At 40.7% G+C, this 20754-nt stretch overlaps 1 protein-coding gene across 1 annotated transcript; it reads right to left on the bottom strand.

Annotated features, from left to right (window-relative positions):
• Positions 1-19057: 19057 nt before the first annotated feature.
• LOC147613743 (B3 domain-containing protein REM16-like) lies at positions 19058-20185 on the bottom strand. The gene is made up of 3 exons (XM_086781302.1): positions 20033-20185; positions 19452-19946; positions 19058-19330 (listed from the first exon to the last, which is right to left on the bottom strand). The coding sequence occupies exons 1-3, from the start codon at positions 20183-20185 to the stop codon at positions 19058-19060; spliced, it is 921 nt and encodes a 306-aa protein (XP_086637428.1).
• Positions 20186-20754: the final 569 nt, after the last annotated feature.

Below are 20754 nucleotides of genomic sequence, written 5' to 3'. Positions count from 1 at the left end.
ACGTTCAAAATTAGTATACTGTTGATGCATTTGTGGATGCATTTGTGGACCCACTGCATCTCTTTGCTACTCACGCTCTTGTCTCATTCTTACAATGCGAGTACATTCCTGTGTGGTGTGGGTAAAATTCCAAGCATAGGCCTGGCACCACTTCTTTGTGGGTTGGTTTGGACTAGAGGAGAAAAGGTATTACATTCTTCGGTTTTATGGTTACCGCCACATGCTCCACAAAGATGAGGACCTGTAGGTAGTACACTCCTGCTATTGTTGTGGCTGCATGGGTGGGCGATAGGTTTGTCCCAACACCCTAGACAATATCTTTCAATTGGTGGAGACTGTGGCTGTTGTATTGGGTCGAGCTGCTTGCCTTTGGCGATGTGGACAATCGCGAGCCCAATGGGCTTCTCTGCACTCATAACAAGGGCCCATTAGTTTGGCTTCTACTTTCCTTTGCTGCCATTGACCTGAGGGGCCTGAAGTCCGAGGTTCTACACAACACCCTAGACAATATCTTTCAATTGGTGGAAACTGTGGCTGTTGTTCTACACAACACCCTAGACAATATCTTTCAATTGGTGGAAACTGTGGCTGTTGTATTGGATCGAGCTGCTTGCCTTTGGCGATGTGGACAATCGCGAGCCCAATGGGCTTCTCTGCACTCATAACAGGGGCCCATTAGTTTGGCTTCTACTTTCCTTTGCTGCCATTGACCTGAGGGGCCTGAAGTCCTAGGTTGGTAGCCGCCTAGCAACATCAAAGAATTTTGTTCCCCCGATTGAGGCTCCAGTGCTTGGCTTGGATATGCGGGACTTTCAAAGAGATTTTCCTTGGATGAATATGATGCATATTCCTCCTCCACATAGCTTGAGTTTACCAAGTCTCTACACATATTTGAATTGTCATAGTCAACAAACCTCACACGAGCAGTCCCAAGAGCAGGAGGTTGAGCTCCCAAGTACAGGTCGTGCTTGCTCTTGTGCCATTGGGGGTTTACATTCAAAATTAGTATACTGTTGATGCATTTGTGGATGCATTTGTGGACCCACTGCATCTCTTTGCTGCTCACGCTCTTGTCTCATTCTTACAATGCGAGTACATTCCTGTGTGGTGTGGGTAAAATTCCAAGCATAGGCCTGGCACCACTTCTTTGTGGGTTGGTTTGGACTAGAGGAGAAAAGGTATTACATTCTTCGGTTTTATGGTTACTGCCACATGCTCCACAAAGATGAGGACCTGTAGGTAGTACACTCCTGCTGTTGTTGTGGCTGCATGGGTGGGCGATAGGTTTGTCCCAATCTCCTTAGTACTAGGTTAGCTATCTGGTTTGGATTTACTAGTGCGGTAGACCCTGAACTTTGGTCATCACCCCACTGATCTCTAAGTTGCACCTTAGGGCCAGTACCATCTTGGAATTTGAAGTTATCTGTGAAATCCATAGCATCATGGCAACACATTGAAATTTGTATGCTTCTTTGCATAGAGATGTGTGTGCAGTGTTGAATTTTTAAGTCCTTTTAAGAAGAGAAAAATTAATCGACTCTAGGTGGGCTTCTCATCTTCTGGGCAAAGATTAATGTATTGCTTCATCCTATCTAACACTCTCAGTCTTGCCTTGCTTGAAAGAGTAGATGTTTGCTACTATGTCATGCTGAATCCCCATGAAGGAAAAAGCAACAATGAATCTCTCTTCCAAAACTCATAAAGAAGATTTATCTGAAGCCTCTAGTGCCTGAAACCAAGCAAGGGCCTTTCCCTCAAGGGTGATCCCAAATCCTTCAATTTGCGTATGCTTGTCTTGCTCAACTCAAACTGCTTGCCTAAATGGTGCTACATGGTCTTATGGATCTCCCGACCCTTCGTACTTCTTTACCAATTTCTGAAGAGTTGATGGCCTTACTTGTCTTGAATACTCATCATCAGGCCTACAACCTCTCACTCTCAGTGGTTCCTCTCTTTGGTAAGATGGTCCATATGCATCCCAAATTGGTGTGGGTCCCATATTACCTGCCTCACCAACCCTCTCCAAAGATCTTGTTACCTGCATTTCAGGAGGTGCATTTATGGGAGGCCAAGTTGGCTCCCCTACCCTCCGATTGTCATGGTGAGAGAAACGTATTGTGGTGTGATCTGTGGTCGCACTTTTGGTGTAGGATAATATCTTGGTGCTAGAGTTGGGCTACTTGCAATGGTCCACTTTGATGTTGAGGGTCCCTCTCTAGTGAACTCTCGTAGGGGAGAAGCAACAGTTTCTCCAAGAAAGGCTGTCTCTCTTGGTTTAGCTGTATTAGTTGAGAACACTTCCATGAATAATGGATGTTCTCTCCACGTGAGCTCACCAATCTCCTTCCAATCTAAGGTTCGGTATTCATTGGCCCATTTATCAACGATTCGGTTCTTGTATCTTACAAGATTCTCGACTACCACCACAAGTGCTGGAGGAAGATCTAGCTCTCGCAATCTAGTTGTGGCATAATATCCTTCTAAAGAGTCCTTATAGACCTCTTGAAGTGGGTCATCGTGAAAGACCTTTGTCACTGGAATTTGTCGTACAAACTCCCATTGGTTCTCAGCCCCCTGATCCATTTTGCTCTTGCCTTTCCTATCCCTTTCCAAATTTAGATCTACAAAAGTAAATCATCTATGGATGGCTTTTAGGACTGGGCATTGGATGGTCCAGGCATGTCCGGCTCAATGAGCCAATCATCTCTAGACTCCCTTGCTCCGGAAGGCTTTGATAAATCTAGGAACTCACTCTTAGAGAGCTCTCCTAATTTGTCTACATTCTCTAGATGATAGGTGACTTCGTAGCGAACACCATCTCCACCCATGTACATGTTACCCTGGTCATTGACTAGAGGTGCTCTATCAAGCTCTAAGAAAAAGTCTGCAATCTTAACGAGATACCGTTGGTGTGGATCCCTAAAGATCTCAGCTCCTTGAGCATTTGTGTAGACATATTGAAGTCTCACATTGAGTGGTAACCCCATGATGTCGGCTTCAAATGGATTAAAAGATCTTGTGGGTGTTCTATTTGGGACTAAGGGATGACTATTTGACGGCCCTAGATTGTCCATAGATAATGAGCTAGTTGTCCTGGAAAGGGTATCAGATTGTCCATAGATAATGAGCTAGTTGTCCTGGAAAGGGTATCAGATTGGGATTCGAAAAAGGTTTCAGCAATATCTGCCAAATTTCCTACCGATTGGGTCCCACTTTCCTGCGTAGGTACTCTAGAAGGTACCCTAGACCCTATGGTAGTGTCTATATGACGTCCCGATCGCAAGTGCATAAGGTCAAATTTTAAGGTTGTTTTTAAAAAAAAATCTATTTATTTACTTATTTATTTATTTATTTTCAAAAAAATCCAAAAATTCTCAAGTTGGCTCAAACTTTGCCAGAACCCATTTTGAACCCCCTTGAACACATTAGGCCAAAAAATAGCGTATTTTTCAGGATCAAAAATCGCCTAAAATTTACCAGTTTTCCATACTAAACTCACTATGAGAAAATGGTTCTGGGACCAAAATTTTGACGATGGGTATTTTCGAACTCCTCTCGAAAAGTTAGAAAACCTCCCAATTTTCTACGCTAGAAAATGAACAATTTTCCAGACTTAGTTTTTTTTTGTTTTTTGCTTTTTTTGCACCCCTTTATCCGGTGCAGTGGCAGTCTTTATGGTGCGGTGTGTGGGTCTCTCCGCGGCACGGTGCGCTGTTCACGCACAGTCGCCTTCTTTTTTCTTTTTTTTTGAAGTGCGTGCTTAATGCGTGTGTAGTGAACTCAATGCGTGTGCAGCTGTGAGATTTGCAGAGCAGCAAATTCAATGCATGTGGCAGTGAACTCAATGAGTGTGCAGCTGTGAGATTTGCAGGGAATTCGAAATGTTCAATCTTCATGTGTGTGTACAGATTTCAGTTTCTCTACAGGTGGAGGTTTGACAGAGAACTAAAATGCACAAAATTAAAGATGCAAAAAACTAGGCTAAGAACAGCAAATAAAACGAACATGCAAAAAATTGAAACTGTAAAAATTAACCTCAGACAGCAAAAATTATGCTCAAACAAAATGATAAAAATGCAAATCAGGCCTCTCTCTTTCGCACACAAATTGAAATTGGCAGGTTTAGCACCTCCCTCCAATCCTTCCCGTGTGTTGAATCCTTGTCCTGACCTCAAGGGAGAGGTGTAGCTAGCCAATCGCACTCCAATTGCAAGACAATAAAGAGAATTTAACAAAAGATTAGTCTTAAATAAGTACCAAAATTAGTCCCAAAGCCTGCTCTCCTATCCAACAGTTTTGCAACCGATTGGAGCTTAACAAGGATTGGTAGTGTATGTATGGTGCTCAACTAATGTAGGCACTCGTTCCCCGATAGCGGCGCCATTGAAGAGCGGTTCTCTCTACCGTGCAATATAGTGCTCATAGAGTACTACCGATCAACAAATTGAGAAACATAGTGTCAATCCGAGGACTCGACCCGATTAGTGCATGAAGGCTTATCCCTTATGGGAGAGCTCACATACACGAACCACCACTTGACGATTCAACCAGTCAACACCTCAATCAATCTCTCAATCCCTTAAACCCACTACACTAATCAAGAGAACAAGCAATGCATGGCAATCTCTTAATCCCATTCAAACATTGATTAAATCTTAGCTTTCCCTAATGCAAGCAAACCCATAAGCGTGCATCTACTAACCCACAAGCTTAAGCAAGCATAGAATGTAACATTCACAAACCCACAAGCTCATAGAGAGAGTCTATCCATGAATAACTCGTTGCCAATGAAGTGGGCAAGAGCTTGCATCAATGGAGACTACACACACACACACTACAAGCATGCATACACAAGAGAAAGAAAGAAACATTCAACTAATCATAGATTAATCTACTTCAATGATGCTAAAATAGATTAAGAGAAAGAAGTGGAGCTATACTCATTGGAGCTTGATGCTCATTAGAGTACAATAGAGAGAGAGTTAGAGAGTTGCCATAGCTTGAGAGCTCAAGAGCTTCACTCAATAGCTTATGAGAATGGCCAAAAAACGTCCTCTTTCTTTAGCTAACATCTCTTTTATAGAGATGTCACTAACCCTAGGCCTCTTTCACACATGGGCGGACAACCCCATAAGTGAGCCTTGCTTAAAAACTCTCATTTAGAACCCACATTGGACTAAAACGATTTACATTGCACTTCGGCACAAAAATATAGAAAAATTATGTGCGTCTTTATGTTCCCATGGCTACAATCCCGCTCTCTCGCATTAATTGCTTCCGGCCTCCTTCCATAATCCGTGTTCCCGTGAGTGTTCCTGTGGAACAGAAATATATTTATGATATTGAATAACCATATCATGAGGTTCTACTTGAATAAAAAAAGAGAAAGTAGGGAAACACTTACATGAGGCTCGTATCCTCTTACATACTCCCACTCTTCTTCTGTCACCATCTCTCCATGTTCTTTGTACTTTTCCATTTCTTCAAAAATCCAATCCATAGTACAATATTTTAGAAGTGATGCAAGATCGGGAGGAAATAGCAAGCCTCTCCAATGCATCCCAAATGGTCTTCTATCCTCATATCGGTTTCTTCTCACCTCTTCATACCTTTCCACCGCACTTCTTCATACCTTGACACCATGAGATCATCTTCCTTATTACTCCAAAATCGTGACATTGTAAGATCCATTGAAGAGATATATTTGAAATGTGGACACATGCTTCTTGGACTAGCCAGCCCTCTGCCATATTGCTTTCTTCTGGCCTAGCTCTAATTTTCCTAACAAAAACCTTCAAGGTCTTTATAAAACACTCAAGGAAGAACATCCACCGAGCATGCACAACACCCCAAACTGACACTTCTTCCATCGAGAGTATCACAAGATGTAATTGACTAGTGAGGATAGTTATTGGGAGGTTCTCCTCTATCATGCACACTACCTCCACTCCCATTACTCAGGTTGCATCAATAGTGGATGAATGAATCTCCTTAGAACTTTTGTACCTAGGATGGAGTTAAGTCCATTTAATTAGCATGACATGTCTCACAAACTAGCTTATTATGCTAGAATTCTAGTTTTTCCTACCTCACCCGCCGCCCCTATTTTGTAGATGGCCTCGTGCACCTTTTAATCTCCACACCCACTAATGCATACAAGAAGAATGAACTATGTAATACAAAATATTACAATCAATGATATGTGGTTACAATAAAAGACCATTATGCCACTTATTTAAGTAAATTAAACATACATGAAATATCTTGCACCCATCATGCATTTTTAGACCATATACTTGAGTTGCTCCTTTCTTCTTTATTTTTGTGAATGCCCCCTTTAAAGAATGCATGATACCCATAGTGTAGGGATACAAAAGGAATCAATTAGATCCTTCACTCTCTTCATCCCATTCTTTGTCAAGATCCAAGCTAATTTAGGTAAAATTACCGCCCCGTTCTCTTAAACTATTGGCTAAGTGTTGGAGAGGTGTTTAATCAATCTCAAGTCCTCCCAAACCATTTAAATTACCTTCCCGTCCTCTTTAACTATTGACCAAGTGTTGGGGAGGCATTCAACCAATCTCAAGTCCTCACAAACTGCTAAAGAATATCTCTTGCTAATTATGTGGTCCTAAATATTCAATGCTACATTTTTTATAATGTGTATCGGATCTAGAAGATGATTGATTCTTAGCTTTGTCCAATACGGAGATGAAAGAAGATTAAGTACCTTGTCATTCTCAGTTTTGGTGTATAGGACGATCCTTTCTATGATACTTCAGAATCTCCTACTCTTAGAGTATGTGGGGGGACTCCTTTTGTAGTAGATGGAACAAACACTCCTACGCAATGCTTCTGTTATGAGTGACGACGATTTCCGTCTATTGTCTCACGGCATCCAAATTGACATCTATAATATTATCGATATTAGCATTGGAAAAAACGTCGAAACTATCAACATAAAAAAATGTGAAAATAGAAGTCAAAAATTATTTTAATTTTTTACCTTATTTATATCCTAACCAATATCTATTTTTCTTTTTCATTTTTGGTATATACAAATACTTGTAAAAGTAAATGAAACCAATAAATACATTACCATCAAATCATAGCATGTGAGAATATTTGCATGTTTACAAAATCATAGTTGATCATTATCAACTCTCTCATCTTCAAAAATATTATTGGCCTCGAAAAGATCTATTTCAAGGAAAATCCCTCCATCTTCGAATCGTGTAGTACTAGAAGATTCATCTATGTCAACCTTTAAATCTTCTAACTGTGGCTTTGGTTCCTCGTTTGTTGCTGGCTCTTCATCAAGATCACCATCTACTATGTTTGAAACATCTCCTCTATTTGATTGTTCGATCTCTAGACCTTCGTCTATCTCTTGATCTTGTTGTTCTTTGACATGTACTGGAACTTAATCTTGTTGGCCCAATCTTTGCTTCATCTTTGTCTATTTCCATGTCCTACATGCCGCTAGGATTACAAACCACCATCTTAGATCTCTTGGGTCCTCCTTAAAGATTATTTGCTCACAATTCTCTGGTAGTACAAATTTATCTTTTTGGTATGTCCATATCTTTGTGGAGTCCACTTGAACTAATCCGGATTTGTCTCTTCGTACAGTTGCATGTGCTCATGTTGTGACTACCTTGAACCACTTAACATGAAAGATAAACATACAAAATTTTCTAAATCCAACCTTGATGATATCTTGGATGGTTCCAAAGTAATCGAGCATGTTCACATCCGTATTTACATTACTTGCACTAGTCTTGCTTTCCTGCATAAAATTTGCTTTAACACCACAAGAGAATGTTGCTCTCTTCTTTTCAATCCGCTCCACTCGAAAATAGCGTCCATGTGACCACAGTGCTATAAATTTTTGATAATAAAAGAAAATAACACATGGTTAGATTATGGAGAAGTTATAAATAATAACACATCGTTAGATTATGGAGAAGTTGTAAATAATATTTGGAAAACATGTGAACATATCAAGGCTTAGAATAAATCAAATCACCTACACAATAGTCACAACAACCGTGTGAAAGCTCCTCTACCTCGTCCGTAATAACTTCATTATGATGTTTTGCTTCTTGTAAGGTTTTTTGGAGCCATCTACTTGATGGAATGTTTGAAAGTATAACAAGAAATGAAGGGTATGGTTGGCGAACCGACTCCTTTGAAAAGCTTGATTAGCTTGATTCCTTTCGTTCTTGACCTCTCCACAGTGCTTGATCCACTTCTATATACTCTTTGAGTTTAAGATGCAAAATTTATTAATATCATCTCGTAAGGCCACATCCATCCTTCTCTCAATCCCTTGTCCTTGTGGCTCTTCTCCAACTACCCTATCATCCTCTTTCGCTGACCAGAGTTTACGCATGTTAGGGCCTATGGTACGAAGAAACTCTATGATGTACATGAGGGATTCTTTGATGAGCCATCCCATTGCCATACTTCCCTATGCGTGAGCTCTTTGATGAACAAACCCTTTTAGTGTCTTCATAAACCTCTCTAAAAAGAACATCCAACATGAATAGATGAACCCTGCCCCACAGCCACCTCATCCACAACATGAACTCGGAGATGCATTTGTATGGTTAATATGTTGGTTGGGAGAAAATTCTCCACCAATGTAATTGCTTCTATGGCATTTAAGTAGGCTACTTCCAAAGTGTCTTTTCTTATGTCTTTCAATGAAATCCAATGGATCACAATGCCAATCTTGTATATTGTATCCCTTATGTTGTTGGTGAGGAAACTATTTATGGCCACATCCAAGACAAATTGCAAGAACTTGTGCTAATCATGTGATTTTAAGCCGGAGAGCTCGTTATCCTTTCTAAATTCCCCCTTTTAGTAGTGCATACATCTAGTCAGAGTACGAAACTTTGAAATGCACTTCTTAACTTGAGATTTATCTTCTTTTGTGAATACCCAAGCGGCTTTAGGTAGTAGCAACTTACCATCACCTCTAGTTCATGGCCATAAGTGTCTCATATGATCACTTATTTGTAAGTCCTCCCTTTGGACCTTGTTCTGTGTGACCCCATTAATCGTCTTCCAAATCCCTATGGCTATATTATTAAAAATATGCGTAGGGTCAAGAAAATGGTTAATTAGAAGACCGTCCCAATATGGTATAAAATATGGAAAACTACTTCATTCGAGGGGGTGGAGACCGTTTGTTGTCTTCCCATGCTCTCTTCTAATCACTTGTCTTTAGTGTAGGAGGAGGTGGACCCAAATAGCCCTCACGTAACTCATGGTCCTCTGGTAGATACTTCTTGTGACTCTCATACACCATCTTTCTCAAGCCTCTTGAATGATGAGAATCTAGTCTAGGTCCACACAAAGGGTATGCATTGTATCCAAAGATTGATAGTCCTGTATTAAAACAAATAATATTACACAACCATCCACATATATATCAAAAGTTGTTACAAAATAACAAAATAGCGTACCTTTGCATTCTCTGTAGCCTGGCCAAGCATGCATAGTCCACATTAGTATTCCTCGTACTGAGAAATCCCTTTGTCCAAACCTCTTTCACAAGTCATGAACATCAACTACTTCCCACAAACCTTGTAGCTCCTCTATTAACGGGACTAAGTTCACATCCATGTTGGCTACCTTGTACCTCCTAGGGATTAATAATGAGAGAAAAAGATGTCCTTTGTTTATTGCTAGCCATAGTGGAAGATTGTAGTTCACAAGACAAGCTGGCCATGTACTCCATGTTAAACTTTTAAGGTAAAACAGGTTCACACCATCCATAGCTAGACCAAGAAAAATATTACAAGGTTTCTCATTAAAGTCTGGCCACTTCTCTTCAATGTTTTTCCATGCAAGGTAAAACAGGCTCACACCATCCATAGCTAGACCAAGGAAAATATTACAAGGTTTCTCATTAAAGTCTGGCCACTTCTCTTCAATGTTTTTCCATGCAAGGAAATCACAAGACAAGCTGGCCATGTACTCCATGTTAAACTTTTAAGGTAAAATAGGTTCACACCATCCAAGGAAAATATTACAAGGTTTCTCATTAAAGTCTGGCCACTTCTCTTCAATGTTTTTCCATGCAAGGAAATCAGTGGCGGCACACACATAACATCATCCATGGATCTAGTGGTTCGATTCCAAGATACTCATCGATGCCATGGATTTACACTTAAACATGGTTTGAATCCATGGAATGACATGAAAGTTCCTAAGTACTTCTGTAGGAAAAATTTCTCCTTGGACGTCTTTCTTGTATCTAGATTCTCCACAATGTGGACATTGTGCAATACTGCCATGCTCGTGCCGATAGAGAATGCAATCATTTAGACAAGCATGGTAAGAATTGTAGTCCATACCAATGGATTGTAATATAGATTTTGCTCGCGTATGGTCCGTAGGCATCTTGTTGCATTATAGAAATAGTTGATTTCTCAATGACTTGGCATATTGACAACGATTATTTAAAAAAGGTAAAACAAAGAGATTAAAAATGGAAAGGGTGAAAAGTACTTACATTAGAGAGTCCACCATAGTTTCTTCTTCAACATGAGGCTGATTAGTACTTGCTTGTATTATTATCCATCTAGTACTCTGATTGGGTTGAACATCCAAGCAATCGATCTGTTGCTTATTTTGAGGACACACTTTCAAAACACTAAGTAATGCATTTAAATGCTCAACTCGAAACACACCATTTTTCTTTACATGGTCGTATACATGGTCGTTGTGTGCAAATTCTTCGTCATCAAGAGATTTGGTACTTACATCGATTACAAAGGCACAAGAATTTCTCCTCTACGTTCAAGCGTTCCAATGTGTTATTGTTCACACCATCCATGACCGTAAATTTATGTTATGTGAGAGAGGAGGAATGGCCCTTTATATATTAGGCCATAGTCTAGCCGACCAAATTTTAAAATTCTAATGGGAAAGGTGTCGTGGTGGGAAATTTCAAAGGTTGTATACATTTTTATTATATAATATCTTTCATCGTCAAAAATAAGTCACAAAGAATGTCGAAAATATTAGTTTTTGACACAAATTTTGACTATTATATTGATGTTTTTACCAATGCTTATACCGACATTCACTCGACTCATATTTCGACGTCTATTCTGATACTGGAAAAAATTATAGAGCCAAAATGTGGACTCTATTTTTCTCATTTTTGAAACTCTTGAAGGAGTTCGGTAAGTTCATCTCCCCCCCCACATGATTTTTGCATATCCTCTCTCTTCTACATCCCTGCACTCTCCTACACTACCATCTTGGTTGCTTTCATGATCTCTCTCTCTTGCATGTCTGCACACACCACCAGTTTTCTTGCTTTCATGTTTACTTACACCTGCATAGTGCTCTAATCTTCTTTTTTGGGTTTTTTTTTGTAGGTTGCATATCTCTACTATCTATCTATAATCTCTCAGAGGTAGGCCCCTTTTTCTCTCCCTAATCTCTCTCCATATTAATTGGATTTTATGCTCTTAAAATGTAGCTAATTAGTGTGGGTTTTGTGTTTTTGTGATGCAGGAACTCTGACAACTAATCTCAGAGGTAAGCCCTCTAGTCTTATTCTTTTAAAAAAATATATTTTTCACATCACATGTTCATATGCTCCTGCGCATAACTTGCATATCCATCTACATAAGAATAGCCATACACATATGCAAATGGAGGACCATACATATAGCCCAAAAATCACCCCCAACATTACCCCCCAACCAACTATCCCACCTACTCCACATGTCATGAGCCTCGACCAAATTCTTACCTTCATTGCACAAGCCATCCCCGAGAAAATAGCCATGGCTAGAGCCTTATTTACCCATGGCGAGCCTAGTGCAAGCCCATCTTCAACCATGACCATGACCATGATCACACCCACACCCATACCATACCCCTAGTCAAACCCCCCACCCTCGGGCCGTTCATCCAACCGCAGAGTCACAGTTTATGTCATAGGGCTACTAGTGGTTGTTGTGGCGGTAGTTCCATGGATGCATTTACCCCTCTTCAAGAGTGTCCCCCCATACACAATGTGGCCAACAACCCCATCTCATCGTCTCAATCTAGTCGACGTTTTGTTAGTAGCCCTCTCCCTAATATAGATCAACATCTTTACATGGTGCAAGAAGGGAAGGTCATTCTTGTTGATGATGTTAGTCTCAAGAGATGCGGAGTCATGTGAGGGAGCTATGTAAAATAGTATTCGCCCATGAAACTATGACCACATTCCTCCACCATCAAGGAAGAAAACAATAATTTGTAATCAACTCAAGAATGAGTTGAAGCCCACAAGTAGTGAGGAGGTACCTAACAAGTGGATCTACGATCTCATGAGATGAGAGATTGTATGAAACATAGGAGGTCCGATGTCACCCAAGTGGTGAAAATGGGGGGAGAAAAGCCTTGGTTGTTGACCAACAGAGATGGGATGAGGAGCTGAGGAAGCACGCTGAAAACCCTCGATGATACTCATAGCAAGAGGAAGCAACAACGACAAAGTGACTAGAGAGCGTGGGAGCTCGCACCTTGGGAGCGGTGGATGGGACCCATTTTATGAGTATTTTGTAAGTATCCATGCTTTCTGTAGCCTCTCTCATTTGTATGTCAACTAGTGTAGAGCTGTATGTTTTTATATATGTTTTGTTTTCATGTATGCAAGAGAGGGTTGTTGGACGCAAGGCTATCGACTCTGATTTTATATTCACGTGATCACAAATTTTTTTTTGTTAATAACATGTGTTAACATGTTCACATGTTAACATGTTCTCAAAAACGCCGGTGGCAAGCGACCTGGTAATCGGATAAAATCCCGCCGGGCTTTTGCTATACCCGGCGGTCCCGCTGGGATAAAGCAAAACCAGACGGGTCCCGACGGGGTCGTCATCTAGCCGGGCGGGGTACAATTTCCTATATATATGGGCCCGGGGGGCCCTTTGGGGGAGTTCATTGCTGACAGCATACACAGGTAATGAAACTTGTGTGTGTGTGTGTGTGTGTGTGTGTGTATGTGGGTCTGTTCGTGCGGGCAGCCGCCCACTGTCGCAATGCGCGGCAGGATGTGGGTGGTCCGCCACACGAGGGATGTGTGTGTGGGTGTGTTCGTGCGGGCATGGCAAAATACTTCCACATGTGCATTGTGCAATATCCCAATAAATCAAGGTATTTATACAGTGTTCGGCATGGCTAGCAAATATAAACCACCAGGACCTTTAGATGCAACTCCTAGTGCAATTCGTAATTTATTTCAAGATGAAAGCTAAGAAAAACAAATCCTACTTTTGTATTGATAATTTCTCCAAATATGATCATTTGTACAAGTACTTTTTATTAAATTAATGAAGTGACTTCTTCCTCTATGTCAGTATCTTGCTCCAAAATTCTTTCACCGTTTACTCTCTCGTCTGCTAAATTAAGCTCATCTAAGTCAATGTCTAAATTGTCTTCTATCTCAAGGGTGGTGCACAACGTGCGTCCAACATCAAAGTTCTCGTCTACTACATCATCACAATTGTACATCCATCTGGGCATATCTTCTTCATACTCTTCGCTTTCAATGTCTCGCAAGATCTTTTCATTGCAGTACATGTAAACAAGTTTATCTGCTCAATCTGCAAGAAGTCGATTGTGAATAGTACTGTGAATATATTTGTACATGCTCCAGTTTCTTTCTGAGCCTGAGTTTGAAGAGCACTGACTTAGAACCTTCATCACAAGGTTGCACAATAAAGCATAATGCTCACCACCATTCATCATCCACCACTTCCATGCAGGTTGCTCTTTAGCCATTTGTTGAACAAGGGAGTTGGAAAATAAACCCTCTTTCAATCGAAATGAGGTCATCTCCTTTATGCACTGTACACGATCATCATCATTATTATAGAAAGTGTTTACCACTTTATAAAAATCTTGCATCACCTCAACGTTGGACATCAAATCCATATTCCAATATTCAGGATCTAACATGTAAGCAGCACTGTGTAGTGGTGAATGCGCTCCAATCCATCTAGCATGAAAGTACTTCAACAGAACTTTTCTTTGTCTACTGGAGAATGGTACACGCCATTGCTTTTCCACCACTGAATGCTCTAATTTCTCAGGACACTCCAAACTCTGCTCGACAGTCCACCATTGCATCCATGCTTTTCTGAGATTAGGCGCTCTTTGATTAAGACTTCGTACAGCATACATAACAGGCATCATTACATGGTATGCATCCATCACACTGTTCCACCAACTTCTTCTCGTAAGCGCTCCCTTCAAGACTTTGATTTTCTCTTTCACTTTTTCAAGTTGAGTGTTCTCCTAGTCATGAAATGCCATGCATGTAAATGTTTCGCAAACTGCATCTTTATTTCTAAGAAGAGACTAAAAAGTGTAAAAGTGAGTGCAAAACCTAGTCTCCGCTGGAAGCTTTAACATAACTGACATGCGAGGTCGAAACATATCTAAAACTCTCTGTCTCTTGAGCATGAATTTCACAAGCTGGCGAGCAGTGTCGACGATTGAGGCAAACCATTTGGTATCATCAGATTTATACCAATCTTTTAATACAAGATTCAAACTATGAGTATTACAGCCTACCGGAAAAATATGTGGATATTGTCACTGTAGGATTTTGGATGCATTTTTACAAATTTTTGCATTGTCCATGACGACTTGGACTACATTTTTGGCACCCACTTCCTCTATCACAGAGCTAATGACTTGAGCAATGTAAGCCCCAGTTTTGATTGAACCAGCTGAATCCACGGCACGGATGAAAGTCTCACCTCTAGGTGAAATAACCATTATATTAATTAATGGTTTTCTTTGCACATTAGACCATCCATCACTTACTATACTACATCCAGAAAGCTCTATATTGCTAAGAATTATTCTTTGTACACGTTCTTTTACTTGCGCATAACATTTCTCTAATAGATCATTTCGCATAGCATGGTACGTAGGCGGTGAAAACCCTGGTCCAAACTCACCAATTTTCTTCCATGCTCTCTTCCAATGCTCACTGTCCACCATCATCATAGCACTCCTAGAAAAGTAAATCGCTTCAGCAAGGACGAGTCGTGCATCATCGAGTCGACCTTGACGTAGGCTTTCTTGCAATGAAGTTTGACGCTGGGTATATTTCCTACGTCAAAGTTTCGTTTGTAAGAAGATGCACTGGGTAGATTACTTTCTGGTTGCACATTGCCGTTCGGGGTACAAGTAGGCGATGTAGCGGGAGTTTGATGATTAGAACAACAGTGTTCTTGCTGCCTTGATACATTAACGGTAGGAGTGTCATGTTTTCTTGAATCTTTCTTTTGAATTTCTTCTCTTATGCATTTGGCCACTATAGGTGCAGAGGGGTGGGTACATGACTTTTTCTTCGGTCCGCCTAAAAAGTGTTCTCTTAGTCGAGGCGCCCCACCTGATTTTACTGCATGGCATAGCTTACACTCCCAATCTATGAATCGATCACCAACATTAATTGCATATTGCCACTCTATCCCAGGTGCCTTTTTTTTCCTGCTATTTGAAATTTAGACTCTATTGGAGGTATCGTGTAGCTTCAATTTAGGTACATTCTTTAGTGTTTCTACAATATTTTCATATTCACCTTTGGGCAGTGTTTATATACAGAATAGTACCCCGCCGGTGTTCTTTATTTTTCCCGGCGGGCCCGCCGGGCTTTTATCTTTCCCGGCTGGCCTGCCGGGATAAATAATTTTCCCGGCGGGCCCGCCAGGAAAGATAAAAGCCCGGAGGTGTTACGAGACTAGTGGGTTCTGGCAGGTCATTGCTCAGGTCATGTGAATATACAATGTGATCACAAGTTTTAATATGTTAACAATAGGTTTTGTTAACGTGATCACAAAATTGTGAAGACGTTAATGAAATCCTGGCTACCGAGTTGGAGGAGAGTTATGCATTCAAGTATGGCACTATTGCCTTGCTTGAACGCATTGATCAAGCGATCATTGTCTTGGTTGGTGGTCCCCTGATGCTACCTGCGTGTATCCCCATGCGGCCATTTGTGGCAAGCATTGTTATGCCTGTTATATGCACCGAAGCTATCGGATTCTGTTAATCATGCTTCCCTTATAGGTGTCTCTTATCAGGATGTGTGTCCATGGCTATTGCTAGTTTGACGTTTGCAGAGGATCTTTGGGTTTTGTGCTTGCATTGCTCTCTACACTTGAACACATAGGACCTATTGGTCCCATGACGTCTAAGCGCCCCATAGAAACACCTTTTGATAGATGGGACTTAGCTAAGCTTTGATACCACAGAAACATTAAATCGTGAACCTCAAGAAGCATGCACACTTACATTAAAAAATGAGAGAGAGATCACTAGATTGGGTCCCAATTTCCCTGAAGCACGGGTCAAAAGAATCCTTGCTTGAGTATTTTTAGATTTTATTACTTCAAACATAGGTTACATGACTATTTTCGCCCAAATTTTCTTTTTACAAAAATTGAATACTTTATTTTTTTAAAATCTCACTCTCCTGACACCTCTTCTATGTGTTGCCATGTTGGTGAATGCATCAGAACCCTTATCGTGCCATCGGTGGAACGATTGCGTGCATGCATGTCATGAGTGGCATAGAATTACAGCCAAACATGTGTTAAATGCAAGGTATGGAAGGAAAATGCCTCAACATCCTTTGAGAAATCATCGTACCTTGCAAATCACTTTGGTAACAAGACTCTTTACATTCAGACATTGAGTTGCATTTTTATGAGCACCCCGAAATAGCACACAATCATTGGCACTTGCATGTATACATTTAGTGTTGTCAATAGTCTCCTACAGGGATTTCATTAACGTCTTCACAATTTCGTGATCACGTTAACAAAACCTATTGTTAACATATTAAAACTTGTGATCACATTGTATATTCACATGACCTGAGCAATGACCTGCCAGAACCCACTAGTCCCATAACACCTCCGGGCTTTTGGTTTTCCCGGCGGGCCCGACGGGAAAATTGATTATCCCGGCGGGCCCGCCGGGAAAAAGAAAGAACACCGGCGGGGTACTATTCTGTATATAAACATTGCCCGTACAACTTTTGGGGAGATAGTCCTTGTTTTGGGAGCGTGATATCTCTCCTCAAAGTACTTGTAGAGCTCTCGAGTTGCTAGAAGTGTTCTCTTGGGAAGAACGTCCTTATCTTAGGGGCTGTCGTCTTTCCTTTGTAGGCACTCCTAAGGCTATTGAGCCACTCGTCCTTAGTTCTTTGAACTGGGGTCAGGGTGTGGTTCGTAGCTAATACTTGCGGAGATTTAGGGACAAATTTGGAGTCATTCAGCTTTGCATTTGAGCCACATACGTAATCTACCTCATTCTGCTTTATGAATGGTTTGATGGAGCCAAGAGTCCTGCTTAGGGGCTTGTATTGGTTCTTGATACTTGATATAGTTTAGAGTAGACAAGGGTCTATTGTCCTATACTAGAGTATTGGGCAAGCATAGATCTTTGATTTTCTTTGTGAATGTTAGAGAACGTCTATTGTCCTATACTAGAGTATTGGGCAAGCATAGATCTTTGATTGTGTAAAGTATCCTTAATTGGATACAAAAGGCATCCTTCATTGGGGGTGCAATGTGCATGATAGTTTCGAAGTAGTTTTGTAGTAAGACTTTGCAAGATAGTTTGAAGTAGTTTTGTGTTATGTGATGATCTTTTGTATTTGTCAAGATAGTTTCGAAGTACTTTGTCTGCTAATGTATGTTTTGTAATACGTGAGTGATTTGTTGTTTTTTCATTTGTGTATTCATTGTTATATGCTTGGTTGAATAGGTTATTTGTTGAGATGGAGGACAATGTTGGATCCAGTGATACATCCAATAGAGTCCAAATTTCAAATAGCAGGAAAAAAAAGGCACCTGGGATAGAGTGGCAATATGCAATTAACGTTGGTGATCGATTCATAGATTGGGAGTGTAAGCTATGCCATGCAGTAAAATCAGGTGGGGCGCCTCGACTAAGAGAACACTTTTTAGGTGGACCGAAGAAAAAGTCAAGTACCCACCCCTCTGCACCTATAGTGGATAAGAGAAGAAATTCAAAAGAAAGATTCAAGAAAACATGACACTCCTACCATTAATGTATCAAGGCAGCAAGAACACTGTTGTTCTAATCATCAAACTCTCGCTACATCGCCTACTTATACCCCGAACGGCAATGTGCAACCAGAAAGTAATCTACCTAGTGCATCTTCCTGCAAGCGAAACTTTGACGTAGGAAATATACCCATGCGTCAAACTTCATTGCAAGAAAGCCTACGTCAAGGTAGACTCGATGATGCACAACTCGCCCTTGCTGAAGCGATTTACTTTTCTGGGATGGCTCAACTAGGGTGTGCGCAGCTTAGAATGAGAAAGAGAACACGCTTGCATATAATTCAAAAAACTTTGCATGCCTCATTGACATGTTATTAACAAAAAAAACATTGTGATCACGTGAATATAAAATCATTGATTATAATTGAAACATGTTGTATATCCTATTTAGGATAGGCTTCAAGCACAATACTACAAGCATAAATGCATATGTCACATCATGCACTCTTATTCTCCATTTATTAGTTATATAAGATATTTGTATATCTACAATCTCTTCACAACCATCACCATACTAACTAACCATTATATCAATTTTCAGGACATAACTATATTTTGTATTTAACATCACTAAAAGAAAAATTATTTCTCATTTAAAAAATGTAGCAAAAATATTTAGGCAAGATTTTAACAAGCGTGCTTTGCATCATTCTTATGAATTGGGAAACTTAAGCATCAACACATAAGTAATAGAACTAGATAAGAAGCTAGATACATTTTTTGCCACTCAAAAAGCTAAGGTATAAACTTGCCATTGTTGAGTCACTTTATGCTTTGCATCATTCTTATGAATTGAGAAATTAAAGCATCAACGTGCACAAGTAATAGAACTAGATAAGAAACTAGATACATGTTTTGCCATTCAAAAAGCTAAGGTAGAAGCTTACCATTGTTGAGTCACCTTATATTTTAACACTTAAAGCTAGCTAGAATGGAGCTCCTTTGTCTATTTTGTAGATGTGTACTTTAAGGGTCAAGGTCTTATTGTCAATCATCTCAAAGACGCAAATATCGCCTTCTTGAAGTCGATGATCAATGCAATAGCGTTTCCATCCCTCCTCAAGTGTTACTCCCTCCTCAAGTGTTACTCTTGTGCGTGAATAAGACGAATGAACTATCCACTTTCCTTTAGAGGCATCAACAAGAGAGACAACGCATGGTCCCTTGGGCATGTGTTTGGCGAACTCACGGGGGATGTCCTACAAAAGGAGGACACAAACATTAGAACAATGAAGACATAAACACTAGAGACAATGAACTACAGGAAGGGGAAAGGATTGATCGTGTAGCCCAAATGAAGAGAGAAGAAAGGCTACTTACAATGATGAAGGGCTTTCTGATGTTAGAAGCCTTTAGTTTTATGTAGCATAGGGGATGTCTTTTTGAGATGATGGGTGCCGTTGCCAACTCTGAGCTCTGAGCAACTTCTACACCTTCCTCCTTATGGGCGCTTGGATGGGAGGGTGGTCGTTTTTCTCTTGAGTTGTATTTTGCATTATGGGCTGTTGTTGGATTGGAGAGTCGTGCTGGTCCTCTTAAGTTGTATATTGACGGCCGCATGCAGGTGGTGGCGTTATGAGGGGGTCGCCTGATCTGCACTAAGATTCGATGCTGGCTCACTATGTTCATCTTCACGATATCCCCCACTTGGAGCTTGTAGTAGCGGGCGAACTTTTTCCATCCTTTGCAAATGAAGCTCCCACTGCTCGGATGTTTTAGCCCTACATTCCACACCTGCCCGATCTCTTCCTCCAACTCAATGTCTCCGCCCACACCCAGATCCAGGCAAACTTTAGTGACAAAGAGTTGCAACCACTGCAAGACATCAAACAGCACGACCTTAATGCAAGCAAAATGGAAGTGGAAAACTAGTCTGCAAAAATGGCAGCCGGAGGGTTTACCAAATAGGGCGCATTGTGAGACCCTCTTCTTGTGTCTGTTTGGGTCAGCACTTTTTCAAAATAGTAAGGAAATTCTCTCTTCTTTCCCGTAGAAGTTTGACACAACTTACCGACCAGAGACGGTGGCTTGTCAACCCACATCCTGCCGCACATTGCGACAGTGGGCGGCTGCCCGCACGAACACACACCCACATACACACACACACACACACACACACACACAAGTTTCATTACCTGTGTATGCTGTCAGCAATGAACTCCCAAAGGGCCCCTCGGGCCCATATATATAGGAAATTTTACCCCGCCGGGCTGGATGACGACCCCGCCGGGGTTCAGGTTTCCCCGGCGGGACCGCCGGGTATATCAAAAGCCCGGTGGGATTTTATCCGGTTACCAGGTTGCTTGCCACCGGCTTTTTTGAGAACATGTTAACATGTTAACATGTTAATAACATGTTAACACATGTTATTAACAAAAAATAATTTGTGATCACGTGAATATAAAATCATTGGTCTCCTAGCATATGCGACCTTGTTCTTAGCATCTTCTTGTTTGAAGAAGAAAGCATATTTTTCATGAGCCTACAAAGAGTTTGATAGAATTTCTAATATTATTTATAAAATACATGATGGTATGTCAAAATTGTGAATTTCCTTGTCAAGGTTCAACGTCAAATGAATATAAGAAAGTTGCACTTTTTCAGCTTACTGTAAAATGAGCTC

This window comes from Cibotium barometz, chromosome 43 (genome assembly GCF_041138505.1).
Source record: "Cibotium barometz isolate CiBa-2024 chromosome 43, ASM4113850v1, whole genome shotgun sequence".
Classification (NCBI taxonomy): domain Eukaryota; kingdom Viridiplantae; phylum Streptophyta; class Polypodiopsida; order Cyatheales; family Cibotiaceae; genus Cibotium; species Cibotium barometz.
The sequence above is the reverse complement of the archived record's forward strand: the minus strand, read 5'-3'. Positions and strand labels throughout refer to the sequence as shown.

Excerpts from the sequence above, each read along its gene's own strand:
- LOC147613743 (XM_086781302.1), bottom strand. The coding sequence starts at position 20,185 with ATGTGCGGCAGGATGTGGGTTGACAAGCCACCGTCTCTGGTCGGTAAG. Across the intron at positions 19,947-20,032 it reads CTCACAATGCGCCCTATTTG|TGGTTGCAACTCTTTGTCAC; the intron begins GTAAACCCTCCG and ends GATGTCTTGCAG. Across the intron at positions 19,331-19,451 it reads TCAGAAAGCCCTTCATCATT|GACATCCCCCGTGAGTTCGC; the intron begins GTAAGTAGCCTT and ends CTCCTTTTGTAG.